Here is a 24,688-nt window from a genome sequence, read left to right on the forward strand (position 1 = left end):
TGTGAGTCATGAGTTCGAATGCCGATGTGGATTTTAAAATTTTTGCCTCTCTAAAGATAATAAAATTTATTTTTTGGTTAAATATCGTGAAATTTGAAAATTCTAAACCGATGAAAGTCTTTTTTAAATTGTAATGTACTTTAATCTATATCAATATCGGCATGTGCCCCATACCTCCGTTTCTTATTTTTTGCTTTCCAAATTTGTCCCACTCTTACATCCAAAATTAGGCATTCAATGCTTAAAAGATTATTTTTCATTACCTTGATATACCGGTACGTTAAGAAGAAAAAGTTGAAAATGTTTTCCTTTAAGACGCTTTGTTAAAAGTTGCATCCATCCTTTGGTATCAAAACTGGTCTGGTTTCACGCTTCTAAAACTTGAATACACAATATATTAAAAGCTTTCATTACATTTACATATCATAGATCTGTAGTTTTTTTAGAAGGGTTCAGTAAATTTGAATCTTCAATAAGATTTTAATTGAGATCAACTATATCTCGATGTAGAAGTTTGCCCTTCTGTTGCCCTATTATTGGTCCAGTGTCACCTTTTTAACAACTTACAATCAAGCCTTAATCAGGATGCTGGCATGGAAAATCACAAATTGGAGCATAGCTCTATAAAGATCTCTATAAGAACATTCTTTAGTTAAAGATAAATATTTCCCTATACATGTATGTTCTGGGGGGGGGGGGGGGGGTTAAATAAATCAAAATGTACAACATTTAAACATGTTTTGATTTAGATATTTGCATTTCTGCTACAGTAGAACTATTTGGATATATAACATATTTTAATATTTTTTTTAATTTCTATTCTTTTGAAAGGTCATGCCCATTATTTTAACAATACAAGGATGTAGCCATCTCATACTTCTTATATTCTGAAATGCAAGAAATTTTTAAACAGTCACCCTGACAACCAAGTCACAGTTTAAGTTTACTTGAAATTGACCAATTCATTTTTTTTTTCAGCAAGATCAGGTCAAGATTATTATCCTAAACTCAAGTTAAGGTAGTCCTATACTCGGCACTAAATGGGCTCAATCATTAAAAGCTTAGCTTTAAATGATAGATATACATTCTAGCAATACATATACAAAAGAAAATATGTATGTTTACATGCTAGTTTGTTTGTTATCACCTCTCAGACGGGTGTACCCCCTTGCGAAAATTATTGACAATTATGAAATTTGCCAGACGTCCGTTTTTCCTAAAAATAATTACCAATTTTGGGAAAATTAGAACTGAACATACAAAATAGAGTATAAATATTTATTTAAGCCATATCTCATCAATAATTTTGCGCAAATTTTTGTAAGTAAGTACGCTTTATGGACCTGATGTATCAAAATAGAATACAAAAAATGCAATGCTAGTATCGCGTTTGGTAATTTTTTTACTATTTTATGGACTCAAACTTAAATTCATGGTGTTTATTCTATAGATTGACATCTTAGAAAAAAGATTTGGTAAAATAAATTATATGTTGACGGATTACTTTTCACGCTATAAGCTCTAAACCAAGTAGACCCTGACGAGAAAATCCGTAAAAATCACATTTTGCTACAGTTTTCTGCATAGATCTGTCAACAATGTTAGATATCATTTAAACATTAATTAATTGACGATTGATTAAATTCAAAATAGCTTATGTCTCTAAATTAAACCGGTTTTAGTAAAAGAAAAAGAAAAATTCGGGGGGGGGGGGGGGGTCAAAACAAAGAAGATATAAGCATACCTGAGATCCTGGTTAATCAAAAACTTCGTTTTTCATTTTACTTTAACAGAATCGAGTTTCTCAACATTAATCATTTCTATCTCTCATAGAATACATATATTACCGTTCTAATTGCTTATTATTGCCATTGTTTACAACAGCGATGTAGAGCAAAATCAATACCGGGTATCAAAAACGCTTTGTAAAAGTCGGACTAATATTGTAAAATCCGTATTATGACGTAGTGCGATACTCGGACTACTTTAATACCGACAAATTGGAAGAATACTGTCTTTTGTTTTATTATATTTTAAACATCATTGGTTCTTGAAGATTGCCAGTTTGTTTTTATTTTTTCTCAATCAAGCTTCGCTAATTAATAATCAACAAAAATTTCTTTTTAAAAATCCGAAAATCATTTAACCCTAACCCGAACCCTAGATTTTAAAATCTTGCGCATTACATTCACGCTAAATCACGTACGGGAGGCTCTTATTTTTTGTTTATGTTTACACAATATCACATTTGCATGGATAAACTCAGAAACGATAATAAATATACGTGTAAATTTTCATTGGAAATCTGCTGTATATATTCTGTTCATCAAAAAAAAAAAAAAAACCGGGAGATAACTCTAACACAGTGCATTTACTAGGGAAAATTCCGAGAGTTCCGAATGTCAAAATGGTGTGTAAATTTGAAGTGGGTAAAAGGTTGGTGAAAAAGTGTTGAGTTTCTCAATTTTTATTATATGAATTAAATTTTAAGATGAAAGGCATTTACAGCTCAAAATGGTTTGCCATGAATAATTTGACTGTTATTTTCATTGCAACTTCATTGATTTTCTCCAAAATCGTTTCGGACCGATTCTGCAACTTTCTGCTACATTGCGGGTACAAGGGAGGCATTATTATTACACTTATAAACTTTAACTTAACTGTAGTGAAATCCTGTCACACAGTTAGATTTTTCTAACTAAGCAGAGTGTAGTGAAATTAATAGCATTATTGTAGGCTTGAAGCTTGGTTATGTAAATGCCAACAATACGGTGTGTCGATGTATCTTTTTTCGTAAATGTCCGATATCGTATGCAATGTCAACCCGTACACGCACGGGTCAAAGTCTTTTTTCTGGTATAATGGACCAATGTAAACAAAAACAGGACGCGCACATTTTTTTCATGACAAAGAATTGTGAGCCCTGTATTTTAAAGACTTTTACAGACTCTCAAATTTTATATGACCATTAGAAATGCACTTCTAAAGCGTTGTGAATAGTAAAAGCAGAAAAAAAGAATTTGGCCAAAATCGTGACCACGTCTCTTTAACTTCTTATGTCAAATTATCAAGGTTTATAAAAAGATAAATAGAGCAAAAGTAAAGAATACATGTACACATAAAGGTTGTAAGTGAAGATCGAAGGTTGAGCAAATGAGCCAGTTGGAAAATCTAAAATGGTGTCCTCAACATGTTAAGCGAGTTACAAACAAAATACATGTAGGTAAGTACCTTTTATTCAAAATTGAAAAGATAGAAATAATGATATAGAGCCACCCTGGACTTTTTTTGTTTCGACGATTCTTTTTTTTTACGAGGTGAACTATACATGTACATCGTAGTTGTTTTACTTTACCTTGCTCTTCTTTCAATTTTGTCATTTTTTAAAAATAATTATAATTTTTATACTTTGCATAGAAGGTTTCAGTGAGTTTTTCCAATCAATTTTCGTCAAGAGTCCGTCAATCTGAGCGTCCATTCAAAATTTCGTACCTTATCAAAAACTACTGCTCAAACTTCAACCAAACTTGGCACATAACTTTCTCAATAACGGGGGTTTTCAGGAAGGAGTCTTGACTGGTTTTTGACTTAATGTTAAAAGTATATTCGAATAAATGCCAATTAGATTATGATGTTAGAAAATTAAAAGATCACATATTTATTTCTTTTTTATAATTGTACAACTTTGCATAGAAAATAAAGTTTACAATAAAGAATTTTTTAAACACTTTCGTAGAAAATATTACAAGATTTTGCCATTCAAAAATACAATATGTTTATAAATTCAATCAACATTTCTTAAACATAAAAAATCATGCAGGATTTCTTGTAAAAAATTTTTTTTTAAATCTGTATCTTCTCTCCTATTCAATTGTTAATATATTTGCTTTTTTATCAATTTATATTTACATGAATTAAGTATTCATCATGTATTAAAAATCAGAAAAATGTCAAATTTAAAAGCATGGGAAAATAATCAAACTTTATTTGGAAATATCTTCAAAATCTTATAAAAAATAAAGAACCGCGGGCTCAAAATATAGAATTTGGTTCGGATATTTATTTTACTTTTGTACTGTAAGCTGATGGACATTGTCTGGTCTTATCATTTCATTTTAGAAGCGACAGTTTATTTTATCGTAAGATAAATTAAGTTGGGCAACATGAATAACTATGGCACATCATTATCTGTTCTCGTTTAAGGTAGTCCTATACTCGGCACTAAATGGGCTCAATCATTAAAAGCTTAGCTTTAAATGATAGATATACATTCTAGCAATACATATACAAAAGAAAATATGTATGTTTACATGCTAGTTTGTTTGTTATCACCTCTCAGACGGGTGTACCCCCTTGCGAAAATTATTGACAATTATGAAATTTGCCAGACGTCCGTTTTTCCTAAAAATAATTACCAATTTTGGGAAAATTAGAACTGAACATACAAAATAGAGTATAAATATTTATTTAAGCCATATCTCATCAATAATTTTGCGCAAATTTTTGTAAGTAAGTACGCTTTATGGACCTGATGTATCAAAATAGAATACAAAAAATGCAATGCTAGTATCGCGTTTGGTAATTTTTTTACTATTTTATGGACTCAAACTTAAATTCATGGTGTTTATTCTATAGATTGACATCTTAGAAAAAAGATTTGGTAAAATAAATTATATGTTGACGGATTACTTTTCACGCTATAAGCTCTAAACCAAGTAGACCCTGACGAGAAAATCCGTAAAAATCACATTTTGCTACAGTTTTCTGCATAGATCTGTCAACAATGTTAGATATCATTTAAACATTAATTAATTGACGATTGATTAAATTCGAAATAGCTTATGTCTCTAAATTAAACCGGTTTTAGTAAAAGAAAAAGAAAAATTCGGGGGGGGGGGGTCAAAACAAAGAAGATATAAGCATACCTGAGATCCTGGTTAATCAAAAACTTCGTTTTTCATTTTACTTTAACAGAATCGAGTTTCTCAACATTAATCATTTCTATCTCTCATAGAATACATATATTACCGTTCTAATTGCTTATTATTGCCATTGTTTACAACAGCGATGTAGAGCAAAATCAATACCGGGTATCAAAAACGCTTTGTAAAAGTCGGACTAATATTGTAAAATCCGTATTATGACGTAGTGCGATACTCGGACTACTTTAAACGAGAACAGATAATGATGTGCCGTAGTTATTCATGTTGCCCAACTTAATTTATCTTACGATAAAATAAACTGTCGCTTCTAAAATGAAATGATAAGACCAGACAATGTCCATCAGCTTACAGTACAAAAGTAAAATAAATATCCGAACCAAATTCTATATTTTGAGCCCGCGGTTCTTTATTTTTTATAAGATTTTGAAGATATTTCCAAATAAAGTTTGATTATTTTCCCATGCTTTTAAATTTGACATTTTTCTGATTTTTAATACATGATGAATACTTAATTCATGTAAATATAAATTGATAAAAAAGCAAATATATTAACAATTGAATAGGAGAGAAGATACAGATTTAAAAAAAAATTTTTTACAAGAAATCCTGCATGATTTTTTATGTTTAAGAAATGTTGATTGAATTTATAAACATATTGTATTTTTGAATGGCAAAATCTTGTAATATTTTCTACGAAAGTGTTTAAAAAATTCTTTATTGTAAACTTTATTTTCTATGCAAAGTTGTACAATTATAAAAAAGAAATAAATATGTGATCTTTTAATTTTCTAACATCATAATCTAATTGGCATTTATTCGAATATACTTTTAACATTAAGTCAAAAACCAGTCAAGACTCCTTCCTGAAAACCCCCGTTATTGAGAAAGTTATGTGCCAAGTTTGGTTGAAGTTTGAGCAGTAGTTTTTGATAAGGTACGAAATTTTGAATGGACGCTCAGATTGACGGACTCTTGACGAAAATTGATTGGAAAAACTCACTGAAACCTTCTATGCAAAGTATAAAAATTATAATTATTTTTAAAAAATGACAAAATTGAAAGAAGAGCAAGGTAAAGTAAAACAACTACGATGTACATGTATAGTTCACCTCGTAAAAAAAAAGAATCGTCGAAACAAAAAAAGTCCAGGGTGGCTCTATATCATTATTTCTATCTTTTCAATTTTGAATAAAAGGTACTTACCTACATGTATTTTGTTTGTAACTCGCTTAACATGTTGAGGACACCATTTTAGATTTTCCCACTGGCTCATTTGCTCAACCTTCGATCTTCACTTACAACCTTTATGTGTACATGTATTCTTTACTTTTGCTCTATTTATCTTTTTATAAACCTTGATAATTTGACATAAGAAGTTAAAGAGACGTGGTCACGATTTTGGCCAAATTCTTTTTTTCTGCTTTTACTATTCACAACGCTTTAGAAGTGCATTTCTAATGGTCATATAAAATTTGAGAGTCTGTAAAAGTCTTTAAAATACAGGGCTCACAATTCTTTGTCATGAAAAAAATGTGCGCGTCCTGTTTTTGTTTACATTGGTCCATTATACCAGAAAAAAGACTTTGACCCGTGCGTGTACGGGTTGACATTGCATACGATATCGGACATTTACGAAAAAAGATACATCGACACACCGTATTGTTGGCATTTACATAACCAAGCTTCAAGCCTACAATAATGCTATTAATTTCACTACACTCTGCTTAGTTAGAAAAATCTAACTGTGTGACAGTTAAGTTAAAGTTTATAAGTGTAATAATAATGCCTCCCTTGTACCCGCAATGTAGCAGAAAGTTGCAGAATCGGTCCGAAACGATTTTGGAGAAAATCAATGAAGTTGCAATGAAAATAACAGTCAAATTATTCATGGCAAACCATTTTGAGCTGTAAATGCCTTTCATCTTAAAATTTAATTCATATAATAAAAATTGAGAAACTCAACACTTTTTCACCAACCTTTTACCCACTTCAAATTTACACACCATTTTGACATTCGGAACTCTCGGAATTTTCCCTAGTAAATGCACTGTGTTAGAGTTATCTCCCGTTTTTTTTTTTTTTTGATGAACAGAATATATACAGCAGATTTCCAATGAAAATTTACACGTATATTTATTATCGTTTCTGAGTTTATCCATGCAAATGTGATATTGTGTAAACATAAACAAAAAATAAGAGCCTCCCGTACGTGATTTAGCGTGAATGTAATGCGCAAGATTTTAAAATCTAGGGTTCGGGTTAGGGTTAAATGATTTTCGGATTTTTAAAAAGAAATTTTTGTTGATTATTAATTAGCGAAGCTTGATTGAGAAAAAATAAAAACAAACTGGCAATCTTCAAGAACCAATGATGTTTAAAATATAATAAAACAAAAGACAGTATTCTTCCAATTTGTCGGTATTAAAGTAGTCCGAGTATCGCACTACGTCATAATACGGATTTTACAATATTAGTCCGACTTTTACAAAGCGTTTTTGATACCCGGTATTGATTTTGCTCTACATCGCTGTTGTAAACAATGGCAATAATAAGCAATTAGAACGGTAATATATGTATTCTATGAGAGATAGAAATGATTAATGTTGAGAAACTCGATTCTGTTAAAGTAAAATGAAAAACGAAGTTTTTGATTAACCAGGATCTCAGGTATGCTTATATCTTCTTTGTTTTGACCCCCCCCCCCCCCGAATTTTTCTTTTTCTTTTACTAAAACCGGTTTAATTTAGAGACATAAGCTATTTCGAATTTAATCAATCGTCAATTAATTAATGTTTAAATGATATCTAACATTGTTGACAGATCTATGCAGAAAACTGTAGCAAAATGTGATTTTTACGGATTTTCTCGTCAGGGTCTACTTGGTTTAGAGCTTATAGCGTGAAAAGTAATCCGTCAACATATAATTTATTTTACCAAATCTTTTTTCTAAGATGTCAATCTATAGAATAAACACCATGAATTTAAGTTTGAGTCCATAAAATAGTAAAAAAATTACCAAACGCGATACTAGCATTGCATTTTTTGTATTCTATTTTGATACATCAGGTCCATAAAGCGTACTTACTTACAAAAATTTGCGCAAAATTATTGATGAGATATGGCTTAAATAAATATTTATACTCTATTTTGTATGTTCAGTTCTAATTTTCCCAAAATTGGTAATTATTTTTAGGAAAAACGGACGTCTGGCAAATTTCATAATTGTCAATAATTTTCGCAAGGGGGTACACCCGTCTGAGAGGTGATAACAAACAAACTAGCATGTAAACATACATATTTTCTTTTGTATATGTATTGCTAGAATGTATATCTATCATTTAAAGCTAAGCTTTTAATGATTGAGCCCATTTAGTGCCGAGTATAGGACTACCTTAAAGGCCAAAAAATTCGAGTCTATTATTTTCATATAGTTAACTTAGTAGTATAGATAGATATCGGATATCGACAGCAGTTAATTGCATAACATGCAAAATTGCTTGTCACAAGTGAATGTTAATAAATTTTGTAAAAAAGAAAAAAAAATCATGTAAACTATGGCTATCATAATTGTTACAATATGATCTACATGTATGTTTTCTATAATTTTCAATTTGAATAATTCTTTCTTATCATGTTGAGTGGTATTTTGTATTATTATTATTTATTGTATAATATTTGTTAATGTTTTTCCCCATTTTTATATAATTTAATATTTCTCTTATTCTATATCGTATGCATTGCAGCAATATATAAGTTATTTCTTTTTTTTATTTAATGATATATTGTTTTTAATATTTTTTAAATTGTTGATAAACAAACAAAAATTACTGATGTGAAATTGAAATACATTTCATATAAATGTAAAAATTGAATATATTCAATTGCATATTGAATTATTACCTGTTTTGAGTATGGCAAAACATTATAGAGAATGTTTTCATTTATTGTAGGCTTGTGATTAAAAAAAAGTTTAAATTGTAATACCACGACTGTGAAAAAGGAACCATATAAAAGAAGTCTTTAACAGGAAAGTGATCTTGAAAATCAGATTTTCTTAAAGACAGGCGTAATATTTAGGTATGGAGTAGTATGAACTTTAAAAGAAAATTAATCAAGTCTTATAAGTTTATTGTAATGATGTTTTGAAAAGTATAAATGTACTTATATCAATTGACCATTGGTTATAAAATTAAATTGAAATACAAATTTTTAACAGAAAAAACATATATGGGGGTATTTGAATTTATAGAAGTCTTATGCTTAGTTTTAAATGTATAGCGTTATAAAAAAAATTAAGGAGATTTACACGAAAAATTAGTAAAAAAGGGAATTAAGCAATAATAATTACAACGCGATGTTACAGGTATGTAACAGGTACATGGATGTAATTTGATTTGCAGGAATCGGTTTAATAAATAAGATTTTTATTTCATTTACACTTAATTTCATTTCACACTTTTTACCTGTCGTCGTTCTTTTTGGGCTGTTTTCTTGCTTGGAATATGGTTATTAGATAAATAACTTTTTGTTTTCAAACATCAGAAAAGACACCAAAACTGCATCTACAACATGCGGTATTTTTAACTTCAAAATATTTAATTTTTTTGGCTTTCAGCAAAATTATAAAAATATGATTATGAAGATTGTTGAAATTAAATGTATTGCATTAAAATTAGAGAAATCTGAAGCGAAAAAGAAATAAAATGCGCAAATTAATTATAATTTACAACAAAAAAGACAGGTTCCTTCAGTTCATATTTTAAAAAAGCCTTAGGTCTAAGGTGTACTAGTATAACACTTCTCATCTTTCTAAACAAGAATTACCTTAATCCAGTATAGTTCTTCCGTTAATCTAGGGATTAAACCTCGACAGAGGAAGTAGTTTAATTCTTCCCATAAACCTGTAATCAAATTTAGCAAATTAAAACGGATTGCTCGGTTCCACATCAACAACCGTAGCTGTGTAGAATCTTAACACGGGTTCCTTCCGGTTCGTTCGATTTCCAAACCTCTTGAAAAAGGTAGTACTCTATCCCGGATATTATCTGAGTCGGAAAAGAAAAAAAAACAATATTGAATCTGTTTTCCTTTTTAATGATTAAAACTGGTTGTACCTTAAAGTATCAAGAGCCCATCGTTTGTCATTGATGGCGTCTTAATCGGATACCGCTTAAGTTTCCCGCCTCGCTTTCCCCGGGAAGGAGTCGAGAAATCGCCGATATCCCGTGACCATATTGCTTCAGGTGTGCTAAATTAATCTGGGAGCCCCGCCTTCTATTTGTTGCTTTCACACCTCGGTGTTGATGTCTTTTCCATTTGATTCAGGAGCGATGTCTTCACGCATCACTCTCCTTTCACATCAATGTCGCCGCCCTTTCTCTCTGATTGGCATAGCCAGTATCTCTTTTGACCAAGATAAAACATTTTTTTTCTAAATAAAAACACGGTTACAAGTGTTTCTTCCTCTCTTAGGTATTTCTTTTTTATGCGATGATAGTACTAACATAACACGACAACAACAGTCGGTGGATTTCTGGGGAGAGTGAAACAACACGGAACAAACTCCCAAAACATTGAAGACATCTCATGTACAGGGCTCATAGTCCGATATCCAACTGCCATGTTTTCCTACCATCTTGCAGCCCTTGGCCTGATGCCGTCGTTTCAGATGGAAGGTATATAATTATTAATTTTATACTAATATGAGTAAATTTTAAAGCTTATCTGAGATTTGTTTTTATGCAAGTCATCTAAATCTTGAAAGAATGGGTAATGGACTTATATATATACATTTTTACCTTTTCTCAAACCGAAAAAAGAGAATTCAGATTGAACATGCTGGATGCTGTATTTTCTACAAAAATTTTCTGTTATCATAATTATATTGATATAGATACAAATAATGCATGTACCAATTAAGGCTTTGCATATTTTTTTTAGCAAAAGTAGAAAGTTTGAAAGTACTATGAATATTACAAAACATATATATGTATGGCTACATATCGAAGGAGTAAATATTTTGCATCGACATTTATTAAAAAAAAAAATTGAAATGAGAATTAAGAAGGCCTGATTAAAGTGATCTGTAAACATTTAATTCAGTTGTAAGAATAGTAATATACGAGGTAGAAATTGGTCAATGCCAGGTACGGCCGTTCAAATCTGATTGGTTCTGTGAAATTATATCATGGCTTAATGAATTAATGTTATAGATTATAGGATGTGAAATTAACCATCAACCAAAGGTCACTCGGTACAATATAAGGAGTTCTCAAAGATCTATACCAAGATCATTTCCCTGTTTTGTTTATGATATTGCATGAGCTTTTACTCATTTTATCAGAATTTGGAATTTATCCAAAACAAATTAATATCATTATTATTTGTTGTCACAATATTTGTATTTAAAATTAAAATCCTGATCATCGTAGTTTGAATTAACGTGAATATTTAAAATTCAATTTCAAATCAAAGCCATAATAAGTGGGTGAATAAGGGATCTTATTCAAAGACCGTCACCAGGCCTATGGGGTGAGGGGTCGATCCAGCCGTGCCTTTCCTGGGCGGGTTGTTTAATATATCTTCTCACGTTTGTAAACAAGTTACATGTTGGGGGTAAAAATTATCATTGTCAAGTTCTGTTCATTTCTTGGGCGGTTGAACTTAAAAGAGCAAGGGGTGAGTTTGTAGGTAACCCGCATTACATCAGAGAAAATACCTCTCCCCCAGGACATGAAAAACTCGCTCAAATCAAATTCAGGTACATGTCCCGTGAAATCGCAAATTAGTCATTTGTCACAAGCTGGAATAAATTTATTTTACCTGGATAGATTTAATAAAATGAAATCACTTTCAAAGTTTGGTGAAAGCTGGAGATGAATGTAGTCGAAAATTGCCGAACATCTCGAGCAAAGAAGCAAGTCGGTTCTAAAGCTACGATTATATAAATGAGGAATGATGACAACTTTTGATAACAGAAATATTTTCAAAATTTGAAAAAAACAGAACAAAAGCACGAAACATTTTTTTCCTCTGAACAAATATTTCCGTATCACTCTATGGTTTTGAGTGAAAATAAACTAAAAATGAGAAGAACTGACGGTTATTTTTTGTTTTTGATTTTTTAAAAATGTTTCCGTCGATGGAGAGACTTTATAAAATGACAATTGTATATCACTGTATCTATCCTTTCTTCCCTTTTCCTAAGCGAGAAGTATAAAACATATTTAAAACTCTTCAATGGCAAAGACTTCGTAACGGTAAATTACGGTTTCACAATGGTACTCAATGTTTTCTTAATCGCCATAAAGTTCCTTCCTTGATATTCATTAATTAGCGATTAATCACCGAATCGCAAGCTTGGATGAAACGACCCGATCCTGCGCTTTGACCATCGGTAAGCGTCTGCAGATTTCTATCAATCCCAAGACCCCGGGAAGATGGGCCCGGGACGCGAGTTTAATTACTTTGATGTACGCTTGCAGTTTCTGCGGACACCTTTGCTCCTAACTCAACCACTTGGACAACCTATTAATTGTTAGGTATATTTTATGGCTCGGACTTCATTAAATGTTTGATTTGCAGTGATGAGGGAGAGACGGCCCACTAATAAGAAATTTGATAGTACATAACAGGGGAGTCCGCCGCACTGGCCAAGCCCTTGCTGCGATTGTTTTTCGGTAAATTATTCATGAGGGAAATTTGCATATAATTGGGGTAGGGTGTATTGCTGGTCACATTCTAACGACATTGTTACACCTCGTTCTTTGCTTGATCTAAGAAGTACAAACTAAGACCCCCAAAATGCAAATGCCTCAGAGAGCGGAAAATTACTATTACTATTCGAATTATCCGAATTATCAACACGAGTATAGTACATGTACCATGGATTATAACAAAATGGAGACAGAAGCGTTAATTAAAGGTTTGTTTTACGTGTATTTTGTGAAACAGTTCTTAGGACAAACGGGAAAAGGTCTGGTCTTGAATTCTTTTTGATTTTTAAAAACATTTTTTATTATCAAATTTTATTTTATATATCGATTCTTTAACAGTTCATTCTTTTATTTATACGTTTAGAAGTTTAAAAGTTGGTTGTTATCTAATCCTTAAGATCAGAGACATGATATTTTTTATATTTATGGCTTTGATGAAATGGAAAGCATGGAGCCAAAAATTATTTAAAATTTTAATATCAATACCGACAAATGAATATGTTTTTACGCTTAATACATGTAATAGGCTTTCTTCAAATGTAACATTTGCTACAAAAGAATATAATTGCATCAAGTTCTCATAAAATATTTAGATGTTTATTTCATCAAAGATATCAATAAGTTTTAAAGGAGAATATTGATACCCTTTTAACATCCAGCCAATCCGATCCTACTTTAATGAAAACATGTTTCATCATTGCCTTCAAATTATTTGAATAGCGCTTTTACATAAACCGAGCCGAATCTATTTCACGCAGGTTTCTTTCTTTACAAAAACTTTTAGTTCCGTATATATGAGGGTGAAACAGCTGTTGCAAACACGAGGTTTTAACGGTGTTGTAATCAAAGACATAGTACGGTCATTCACATAGAAGTCATCAAAAATAAGTTTAGCAAATGTTTTCATCTATAATGAAACATTTCGTTCCAGAATGTTTTTTTTCTTATACGTAAGCTAAAGCTCTGTTTCAACTCTCACTCAGCGTTCTTCAAATAACTTTAAAGTCGTTGGTAAAAAACATAAAGTTTTGATAATAATAACATAAGAACATAAATTATCTTTTGGATCATTCCTGTTACATTCTGATTACAAATTCGAAATAGAAATAACACATATGATTTGAATTTCTAAAGGGTATATTTTTTTTTAGTATGTAATAAAAACCAGACCGATGACTGTATATAATATAACACTGTACATGGAATAGTATTTGTAATTTACTTAGAGAAATGGATTATTTTAAGAGTGATACATGTACATAAAAAATATAAGGGATTTCTATGATAAAATTAAATATATTAGCAATATCCATCTTTTTACGGTTGGTCTATTAAACGTGATGATTTAACGCTGAAAATTTATCATTATTACATATTTTAAAAAAAAATGTAAATTTCTCGGAATCTTTAAAGTTTCCAAATCGTGAAGTAAAAATATCGCACTTTATTTTCGGTACATATACACATATATTTAGGATGAACAAGTATCTAAATTAAAAAATTCTCACTTTTTAGAAGGTTTCTGTAAAGTCTATACCGTTCTGTTTTCATTCTTAGATGACATAAACCTTATAAAAGAAATAATTTGTATTTTAAGGGCAAGGAAGAGTGAACCAGCTGGGAGGAGTGTTTATTAACGGCAGACCCCTTCCGAACCACATTCGTCTGAAAATAGTAGAATTAGCGGCCCAAGGTGTACGGCCTTGTGTCATAAGCAGGCAGTTACGAGTGTCACATGGCTGTGTGAGCAAAATTCTACAGAGATATCAGGAAACAGGAAGCATCCGCCCCGGCGTCATCGGAGGAAGCAAACCCCGGGTAGCCACCCCGGAAGTAGAGAAAAAAATCGAGCAGTACAAACGTGAAAATCCCGGAATATTCAGCTGGGAAATTAGAGACCGGTTGTTAAAGGAGGGTATTTGTGACAGATCGTCCGTCCCGAGTGTGAGTTCCATTAGCAGAGTTCTAAGAAGCAAGTTTCAAAATGTCGGCAGCGACTCTGAAGACGAAGAGCCCAGGCCAAGCGATGACATCAGCGTAAACGACAATGAAAAATCTAGCAAGTACAGCATTGACGGGTTGTTGGCAGACGACAAAAGCGAAAAGTCGGAGGACGGTAAGATAATCCTAATATATTATATCATAACTAACTCTCTCTCTCTCTATCTCCTCCTCCTCCTCCTCCTTCTTCTTGCCTTCTCAACTTCCTCAAATATCAGAAAATAACTTTTTTGTTAAAAAAAAATGCATATTTATTGTATTCAGCAATATGTGACAGTGAATAAAAGAAGCAATTGAAAAACATGTTGAATGAAATAGTTATATCCTTCAACATCAAAAGTTAAAATGAGAGATAAAATCCAACTTGTACCTAAGAGCAATTCATAATATCAATAAGATATTTTGCAATAATTGCATGAAATTATTTTTTTCGATTCAATATTGCGTTGATATTTCAGACATTAATATTATTCTTTCAAACGCTGTAAAGACATCGTGTATTGAGTGTTAACAAAATATTTTTTTCAATTTTAAAATATTTCTTTAAAAAAAAATCAAACGGCAAAATAAAATAAATCTTAACATACTAGTAACTTAATGGTGATTACGAAACATCTTTCTAAAGATATAGATAAACTGATCACTTTGTGTTTTTATCATGAATTGGTTTAAAATGTTGTTATCAAATTTAAATTACAAATCCATGTAAAAGAAATCACGCGCTGTGGTTGTTAACAACGATAGAACAAATAGATGAACCTTGTCACAATGTTTTGGTTAGGATCCCGTAGATATCCATGGGTGTTAAATCAAGACACACATGACGTGTGAACAATGTTATCCAAACACTCTCGGGGGTCAGAGATAAAAATCACTCTGCTTACAAAGTATTTCTTGGCTCTGATTATTTCAGATTACTGATTTCATGCCCCTAATTATCTGATAAGATCGCTCTACGACCGGTCTTATGGTATCTATTCCTTACTCCGACCGTGGCTAAATTAAAATTTTGTAATACTAATAAACATCACTCTTGGTCACCAAATGATGACATATTTTCATTTCAAAGGGATAATTCGCTAATCTTGGGATTTACGTAGACACGCTTATCTAATTAATATTCTGAAAAAAAAACATTTTTATACTATAGAATATTTCAATATTTCTGCTTAATTTGAATTATGTGAATTCTGTTTCAAGTTTTTGGTTGTTGTATTTTTTTTCAAAGTTAAATTTTTTTTGATACCTGGTATATGTAAAAATTTACTTCTTTAGAAAAAAGGACATTTAAATAACAATCAAGCATGAAAATAACAAAATACAACACATCCCAAAAACATATTAAAAGGTAAATTATTTTAGATACACAAGTACAAATTATGATGTGATCAAATCTCTACACGCATTTTTTCTGCTCAATTTAAGAATAAAATGGTGGAATTTTGTTTACTAAAGTTGTTTGACAGTTCTAAACAATCCCAATTCACACATAGTCCTTCGTCTGTCAAATACAATCCTTATCTATGTCTCATTTGCATAGTTAATTCACTATGCGCTACCAATCAATTATGATGATACCGTGATGCAACTGAAAGCAGGCCAAATTTTCTATCTCCCGTAAATAAATTGGAACCGTTTGGAAGTTTTTATTATATGCGAATATATCTGTATTATCTACTTTATAAATAACCTCATTCTATAACCTCTGTTAACTTTTTTTTTTCACTTAGGGGCATATCACAGTATGATATGATGCCTTTAGGTAAATATCAAGCTGTTTTAAATATTTTAAAATAAAAAACGCTAAACTTTAGAAGAATAGCCACCGCATTGGTATAAAGGGAGCACAATAAATTCTAAAAGAAGTCGCGCGGAGGACTTAACATCTTGATTGGCTTTGAAGTAAATTGACTTGATCCAATCGATTTCTGCTGGGGCCAGGGAGTGTAAAATTAAAACTGCATGACGTCACGTTCATGCCGCGCGTGCTGTCAGTGTTGAAGATCCCCACGGAAACTGACCATCTGGGTTATGGCTAATTAACGAAATTATTTCTCTTGAACTTGTTAATTTCATGCATAATTCACCTGTCGTTTACTACTAGTATCATTTTATCCAAAAAAAACTTACCGATGCACTTAAATGTAGGTACGATTTCAGAATATTTTGCGTGATTTTAAAGCATAAATTGTTTTTAACGGAATTATTCCGTAATATGTTACAAGCATTTGGCGTTAAAATACAAAATCATACCTACATGTAAGTGGCGAGGCCATTACTTTCTTTGTTCAATATATCAATGCACTTTTTAATATGTTTAATGAAATGAAAGCTTTTAATTTGATTTTTACCAAATTAATTCTGTTCATGATAAAAGAATATAGCTTTGAAAATGCGTTATTTTTTTATAATCAATTTTTAGAAATGGGTGAAAGCAATATCGAATATTTATGTTCTCTTAATAAGTCGGATATTAATTTTTTATTTTATGGGTGGGGTTTCCTCAATATCAGCTAAGCTAGAGTTCCTTTCTCTGTCTAAAGAGGAAGTTATAGATCATTTTGTTGAGACAAAAGAAAATATTGTGTTTGTTTACTTAACAGAGGTTGAAACAAACTCGTGTGCGGTCGAGTGAAATTAAATGTCGATGTGGGATTCCGTTATTTTCGCATGTCCAGACGACCGGAAATCGGGCAGTCGTCTGGTGTGGTCAAATCAAAGGAACCATTTTAATCATTTCATGTCTTTGTCTTCTTACGATATTTCCTTAGAGATAACCATGCGTTTGTTAATTGATTTAAAACAAATTTCAAATAGATAGATTTAAGACCAAAATTTAAAAAATTATAATTTAACTCAAAATTAAATATAAAAGTGTGCATATGTGTTTTAAAACAGCATGTATTTGAATTAAATCAATTTTATTTTAGAAGCATTTTATTCAAGTATATATGAATAATTCGAATTGGATTGAACAGCAGGCAATCGTTGAAATTTTAAAATACACTAGTTATGCCCACAGAAATTCTTTTCTTCGTAACTTTTGAGTGATTTTCAATATTAAATATATTCAGTAATATGACTTTTTAGGATAGATGGAAGGTCGTTTTTCGGAGGGAATGGGTTGATCTAAAGCAAAAAATGATTTCCCATGAAATTGAATTGATAAAGTCCGATTTTCACAAAGTACCCCATTAAGAACCACGCAGAAAATTGAATTCATGGTTCGGACATTTCCATCTGCAATCTTTGACCTCAGATGTCTTTATGGGCTTATAAATGCATCGGATAGATTAGAAATACATCATTTATTTTCAAAACATCAGAAAAAGACATCGAAATTTCATGCTGTTTCTAACACTATGGTGGAAAATTCACTAATATGGGTGAATAATTTCCTAACAAAATGCACAAAGCTTGCAATTTCAAATTTAAAGATTAATGATTTTTCATCTTCAAATTCTGTTATTGATCACACCTGGGTATCCGAGGATATCACTTTCTTAAGTGGTTTATGGCAGTTGTTAATATGACCCGAGGGAACCCGAACACGACCTTACGGTGTGGTGGGTATCACATCAATGATCCCGCCCGATGGGGTTCCAAATGATGAGTTTTTATGGGAAAACGAACACTTTTTTTCTGTTTTTCAAATACGAGGACAAAAAAATCAAAGTGAAAAAAGATTAAAGCATCCTAGTGTGATATAGAAATATTACAGTTTTATTTTTACGGGGGATGCGAGAGTACGATTGTTGACGAATTATTTCGTATGAGGAAATTAGAAAAGCCATCTGCTTTTTCTAATCTCGTACCCCGCTAATTTTCGACAAGAATCGCACAACCCTTAAAAATTCCGAATCAAGTTCTTGTTTACGAAAATTATTGTTGATAGAAAAATGGCAATAACTTGGAAATTTCCTGGCAATAATATACAATTATACATAATATTTCCGACTGAACTCCCCATCTAATAAGCGTCCAATATAGAAAGAAAGTCTCTTTATATCACACGAGACGCTGCCTGCTGCGAGATTTCAAACGTCTTCCGTACGATTGCCTTAATCCCGCTCTACCTCAAGGTTGTCCCCAATAACCCAGCCCAAAATCAACAGAAATGTATAGAAATGACAAAGAAAGTCATAAAACTGATGATTTGTGGATTAACTGTTGGCTAACGAAATAGATTGACAATGCTCAATACCCTCTATAATCAATCTTCTGCTGGCCGCAGCGCTTTAGCGTGCATGCGCAGTAATATGAAAATAATCGAACCAACACAACATTATTCGCCACGTAATAAAACAAACCGGATTCTGTTGTCACACCCATTATTTGTATAATACATGTATCAAGATCACGGACACAAATGCGGTTGCATAGTTTTACCCCCAAAATGTCTACACAAGACACATTAGACACTTTTGAAGAAGATAATGATTTTCTTTTAAAAAAAAAAAAGGAAGTGAAAAGAATTTGAAAACTTATTTTACAAATTTTTTAATTTCGTCTTACATTGTTTATAAATATTTTAGACATTCATAAAATGCATTAATTTAAAATATGTAGTTCGTTAATGTATCCATAAATGATTTATTTGACAGAAAATAAATTTTGTTTAATAAATTAAACATAACAATTAAAAGTTTTAGAAATGCATCTAAAATGCAAACGGAATATATCGCATAAATATACGAGTGATTTATTATCACCTAATCGTTCTTTAAAGATTCATTGGACACCTGAAACCTTACATGTTTTAATGTGATCAAGCATGTCAAAATATTCTACTGTACAAACACTCTAAATATTCCCCACTGATTAAATGAAAATTTAACGGCAAAAATAGAATAATAATGTACTATTTAAAATTGCATCGCTATGCAGTTTTTCTTCATATGTATTTAATTTATTTTTTTTTTTAAAATAACAAAATGTTATTGCCTGTTTCATTTGGATGATTTTTTTGTGTCCAGTGGATGTATGGCTAAAATAACTAAAATTAATCATATTTACTTTTTTGTTTTCAGAAGAATCTGATTGCGACTCTGAACCCGGACTATCTGTCAAAAGGAAGCAAAGGCGCAGTCGGACTACTTTCACGGCGGAACAATTGGAAGAGCTAGAACGGGCATTTGAAAGGACACACTATCCGGATATATATACGAGAGAAGAATTAGCACAGAGAACAAAATTGACCGAGGCTCGAGTCCAAGTCTGGTTCAGTAATAGAAGAGCTAGATGGCGGAAACAAATGGGAAGTAACCAGATTTCAGCCCTAAACAGCATTCTCCATCTGCCACAAGGGGGCGCTTCTTCCTACCTTCTACACGAGACCACTCCCAGTTACCCTCTTCCTTCAGTCTCAGGTTCGTCTCCTCACAAAAATTCATTCAAACTTACTTGCATGGCTTAAGTTTAAAATTACATTCTATTGAACAAATGTCGTCTGCTTTATTTTTGCAGACACACTTTGGCATCGGAACTCCATGACGCATCATCTCCAGAATTTCAGTTCCCTGAAAACCAACGACAGTGCTTACGCCGGCTTGATGGAGAATTACTTGTCCCACGCCTCTCAGGTAGGGCCATGCTTCCTCCAAGATGTTCAGTTCTAGTTTATTATGCTGATATTTATACTTCCCAAAATTCACACCAATTCAAATACCATCAATTTGTACTCGTGGGGACTCAGTTTTCGTGCAATTCGCATGAACGTTAGACTTATTATCCCTGACGAACAATGAAACTGATTCTTTGTTTATAGAAACAAATTCACAAATCTAAGAAACCTGAACAAAATTTTCAACGATTTCACGGTATTTTCAAAATTGATTTATGTGATCATAAAGTTGCATTTATTTTGCAGTAGTTGACGGTCATTTTTGCATCAATCCCGAACGTTATACAGGTTCTATTATAATCATGTTTCGACTTTCAGATGCACAACTTAACAAATCCTACCGACTCCCTGGCGAGCAATTGGTGTTCACCTGTGACGTCATCAGTATCCGCTCTTGCTTATCAAACAACCACCAATCATTTCAACCCCCATGGGTATGGAGATGTCACCAAATCTACACTTCATCCATACAATTCTCATATAGCTTCTGGTAAGTAATTTAGTTAAGTAATAGTTACAACGTTCACATTACTGAAATTGAAGTAGAATATTAGGCTATCCGAATTGTTTGTCCGAATTCAAAGAGACAGTGCAACATCCCAAACCGCGGAATGAAATATTTATTTGTTTGGTTGATAATTTTAATCAGATCAATTGTTGAAGTTACTATTGTAAACAAAAACCTTTTAGTTAAGTTAAATGTGTGTTTGTATCATGTTTATTAATCCTGATTTCTTTGATTGTTTTAGTTTCCAGTGCTGAGAGATGTGCTATTGACGAAAGTCTGGTGACGTTGCGAATGAAGTCTCGCGAACATTCAGCAGCTCTGAGTTTAATGCAGGTGACGGATAATAAAATGTCGGCGTCATTTTAACCATCCCTAGTTCTTCAACAGCAGGACAGACCTTCCGTCCGAGTACCAGAGAGAGAGAGAGAGAGAGAGAGAGAGTGGGCGTTTATCTTAATGTAATCATTAACTTCACTTACCCTGGGCAAACCATGAACATTGATGTTTGGATGTCATTTAATTAAGCTTTTATATCTATGTCCATGTAACTAACACTAGAAAACTAGTTTTATGTTTGTTTTATTTGAATTGCCTAGATAAATAAATGACAAAAAGTTTTACCTACTTTGTATCATTTCTTAATGTATGACCTTATAAAATGTGTATTGATGAGTAAAAAAAAATATCCGGTATACTTCAAAACATTTTAATATTCATTTAATACTCTCTCTCTCTCTCTCTCTCTCTCTCTCTCTCTCTCTCTCTCTCTCTCTCTCTCACGTGTATTTCGACCATTGCTGTTTAACATCCTGGTGTTAACATTTTTACATTTAGCATTTTTGATAAATGAGAAATTATTTTTAAAAAAAATTCAAGCTGGTGCATGAATGGATTCAATGCTTCACTTCCAGGATTGAAAATCGTCGCATATGAACTCTCTAACAAGTACATAATATGTACAGTACCCAAGTTCTCGTTTTCACGTGGATCCTTAGTCTTACATTTAACCCACATTTGTTTTATGAGTGTTGTAATTACAGAAGCTAATGCTAAGATATTTAAAAAAGAAACAATTAACTTAATTGTTGGTTGAGCTTATACAAACTGTAGAATTTTTATTTTTTTTTTCAATGATAAAAAAAAACTAAATCAAATGTGAATTCCAACGCATTTATGACACAAAAAGCCACCTATATTGGTTATTTTGTGGCGTAAAAATGAAATAATACGAAAAAAATTCGGAACAAATAGCACCTTTTAGTATATTCCATGTTAAATGGATTGAAAAAAGGCGCATCAAAGCGCGTAACAAAATGAAATATAAATCAATTCAACGCAATTTAGTTCACTGGGCTTATCTCGTTAATCACCTGAAATTTCCGCATAATTTCAGCACAAAATCTAAATATTATTGCAAAAGCGAAGATGATTGGATTTCAAGCAACTTTATTGCCATTTACATATGTAAATCGTGCGGTTGCGATCAGGGAACACTGAATATGAAAACATGACGTGGTCATAAAAAAAATTCATTTCGGTATCATCAAAGAGAATGCCCTCTTCTCAATGTAATACGTTAAGTATGCACTGCTTAACGCGTCATTTTTGTGTTTCATCTGATGTTGTCCAAATATGCTGTTGCCACAAGTACCAGATATTACAACGTTAATACACGTACGAGTAAAATATTAAACGTGAGATAAATATTAACTTTATGCAAGTTTTTGTATGTATCTAAATTGTTCGATGGTAATACACGAAAAGCTTTGTTATTTAAAATTGTTAATGATTAATTCAAAAGAGAACTCGCACCCCCCCCCCCCCCGACACACACAAACAAACACCATATAAAAAGACTGACATCACCGTAGTTTTTGCATACAATCTTTTATCTTTTTCCCTGAGATATGTCAATGCCAGGTTCTTGTGTGTTCTTGATTTTTTTTGGAAGGGGTGGGGGTATTGTCAAAGTAGTTTGACGCGACATTTACGAGATTTCAGACATGTAATTAACACATTGTCTCTTTCCTATGATATTTTAAATGTCATCAGCTCTATTGCCACTAAAAACCAAGATCAACAGCAATTATCGCTGTTCTTTTACTTATCAAACAAATTAAACTACAAAGAATACCAGTACATTTGAACTGAGCGGATGAAGACATACACATCATACATGTAATTATCAATTTTTGATACGATATTCAACAATTATATCATTCTGTTTCAGCTTTAAAAAAGAAGCAGTCAAAATCTGTGCACTATATTTACAAAAAAGATCGTTTATCCTCAGTTTATAATTCATAATATAAGTTATTTTTTGATTTACGTGCATTTACATGTTGTTGAGAGTCTGTGATAAAATTCAGAACATAGAGTTATCGCACCTTTGGCGAGAGGCCAACTGTCTCAAAGTTGCTTCTAAAATCAATTAAAAGGCTGGACAGTCAACAAATTACCGATCAGATCTTCATTGCAATTTAAGATATTACATATTATTAACTTAAGAAAATAACAAAATGTATTAATTTAAATTAGTGTCCTTTATTTTATGGATCTTTACCTAACATGGACTAAAACTGGTCATTATAACCAGTCCTTGGTGTTAATTTTACAACATGAAGAAATTATTTTTTTTATTCGAATACGTTGCGTATATTTGTAAATACTCTTTCGCTGTTGAAAATTTCTCTTTGCTTTCTGTCATGCATTTAACAGTTTATTTTCTTTTCTTAAGAAATCAAACAAAATACATGTACATTGAAGTTAATATTGCATTTAATTTTCAACATAAATAGAAGACGTTTCAGAGGTGACTCGCCGCCATATTAGATAATATTTCCGTTACAGTTAAATAACATTTTTTTCTTGAAGTAACAAAATCAACTGCATGTACATCGCTCAAAATAGTGTATTTAATTCTTTAAACAAAAACACTGTAAGCATTCTTACGCCAAAACCTGCTTTTTGAAGTACTATTTCCTATACAAATTAAAATTTCGATCTGACTTCTACTATGATTAATGACCTCCACCCTTTGCTAACCTTCCACTGGACCAAATGTATTATCTCCATCTTGTACAACTTAAAGACACAGCGAAGGTTCAAGTTGTCAACAGACAGACAAAATTAAAAAACAAGTCATACAGACAGCGAATACAGTTTGTTGAAATGCCAAAAAATAACAGACACTTGTTTTTGTAATCGTAGCATTTAAACGGAAAGTATGACTTTCAAGTCCAAAACATCGAACAAAAACTTATATAAATTATTCTATAGGTTATTAGATCCATTTTAACATAACCTTGGACTTTCGGTAGGACGTAACTTTTTATTTCTTGCATCAAAACAAGTTAAAATGACGCTGATTTCGAGTGAAATATACGTGAAAATTGTGTTATGCTTACAATTTAGCTAAAAACCAGACTAGAGCTATAATGGCTGCATGAGTGGCCAGCAATGAAACAGATAGGTCTACCTCACATCGCTGTTTAAGTCCAATCTCTTGTTAAAATGGTTCTAAAACAAAGTGAAGGCCATTGATAAGTGATAGAGTTTGTCGTGCCAGCACCAACTACAATGACGCTCCTCAGCTTGCAAGATGATGGGATAAAATCAGTTATTTACGAAAGCCGAGAAGGATCATTCGAGATTCGAGATTCAAAATACGAGATTCGAAATACGAGATTCGAGATTCGAAATTCGAGATTAATATCTAAATTAACCAATCAAATCATGGATCTGAAACATGTATCCTAGCAACATCAAACTGTTCTGAATAAAGATCATTCGTACATGCTCTTTTCTACAAATAAATGTCTTAATAGCTCTTAATAAATGCTATGTTCACTTCTCCCTACCTAACTAAATAATTATGTGTATTTACTTTTACACAGAA

The 24,688-nt window shown here is 31.9% G+C and overlaps 1 protein-coding gene and 1 long non-coding RNA gene across 3 annotated transcripts; one reads left to right on the forward strand and one right to left on the reverse strand.

The window, feature by feature from the left end:
* Positions 1 to 276: 276 nt before the first annotated feature.
* LOC128190276 (uncharacterized) lies at positions 277 to 10,287 on the reverse strand. The gene is made up of 3 exons (XR_008244345.1): positions 10,058 to 10,287; positions 9,768 to 9,844; positions 277 to 374 (listed from the first exon to the last, which is right to left on the reverse strand). It is a non-coding gene; the product is annotated as an uncharacterized LOC128190276 (long non-coding RNA).
* A 129-nt stretch (positions 10,288 to 10,416) lies between these two features.
* LOC128190275 (paired box protein Pax-7-like) lies at positions 10,417 to 21,468 on the forward strand. Of its 2 annotated transcripts, none has more exons than XM_052862273.1 (6): positions 10,417 to 10,618; positions 14,256 to 14,774; positions 19,690 to 20,028; positions 20,126 to 20,241; positions 20,601 to 20,772; positions 21,032 to 21,468. In XM_052862273.1, the coding sequence occupies exons 1-6, from the start codon at positions 10,564 to 10,566 to the stop codon at positions 21,154 to 21,156; spliced, it is 1,326 nt and encodes a 441-aa protein (XP_052718233.1). In that variant the 5' UTR covers positions 10,417 to 10,563; the 3' UTR covers positions 21,157 to 21,468. The 2 variants fall into 2 exon arrangements, with proteins under 2 accessions (XP_052718233.1, XP_052718232.1); XM_052862272.1 differs by lacking the exon at positions 10,417 to 10,618 and adding an exon at positions 12,679 to 12,867.
* The last annotated feature ends 3,220 nt before the right edge of the window (positions 21,469 to 24,688 follow it).

Source organism: Crassostrea angulata, chromosome 6 (genome assembly GCF_025612915.1).
Source record: "Crassostrea angulata isolate pt1a10 chromosome 6, ASM2561291v2, whole genome shotgun sequence".
NCBI lineage: Eukaryota > Metazoa > Mollusca > Bivalvia > Ostreida > Ostreidae > Magallana > Magallana angulata.

Excerpts from the sequence above, each read along its gene's own strand:
- LOC128190275 (XM_052862272.1), top strand. The coding sequence starts at position 12,747 with ATGCAAATGCCTCAGAGAGCGGAAAATTACTATTACTATTCGAATTAT. Across the intron at positions 12,868-14,255 it reads GACAGAAGCGTTAATTAAAG|GGCAAGGAAGAGTGAACCAG; the intron begins GTTTGTTTTACG and ends TTGTATTTTAAG. Across the intron at positions 20,242-20,600 it reads ACTTGTCCCACGCCTCTCAG|ATGCACAACTTAACAAATCC; the intron begins GTAGGGCCATGC and ends TTCGACTTTCAG.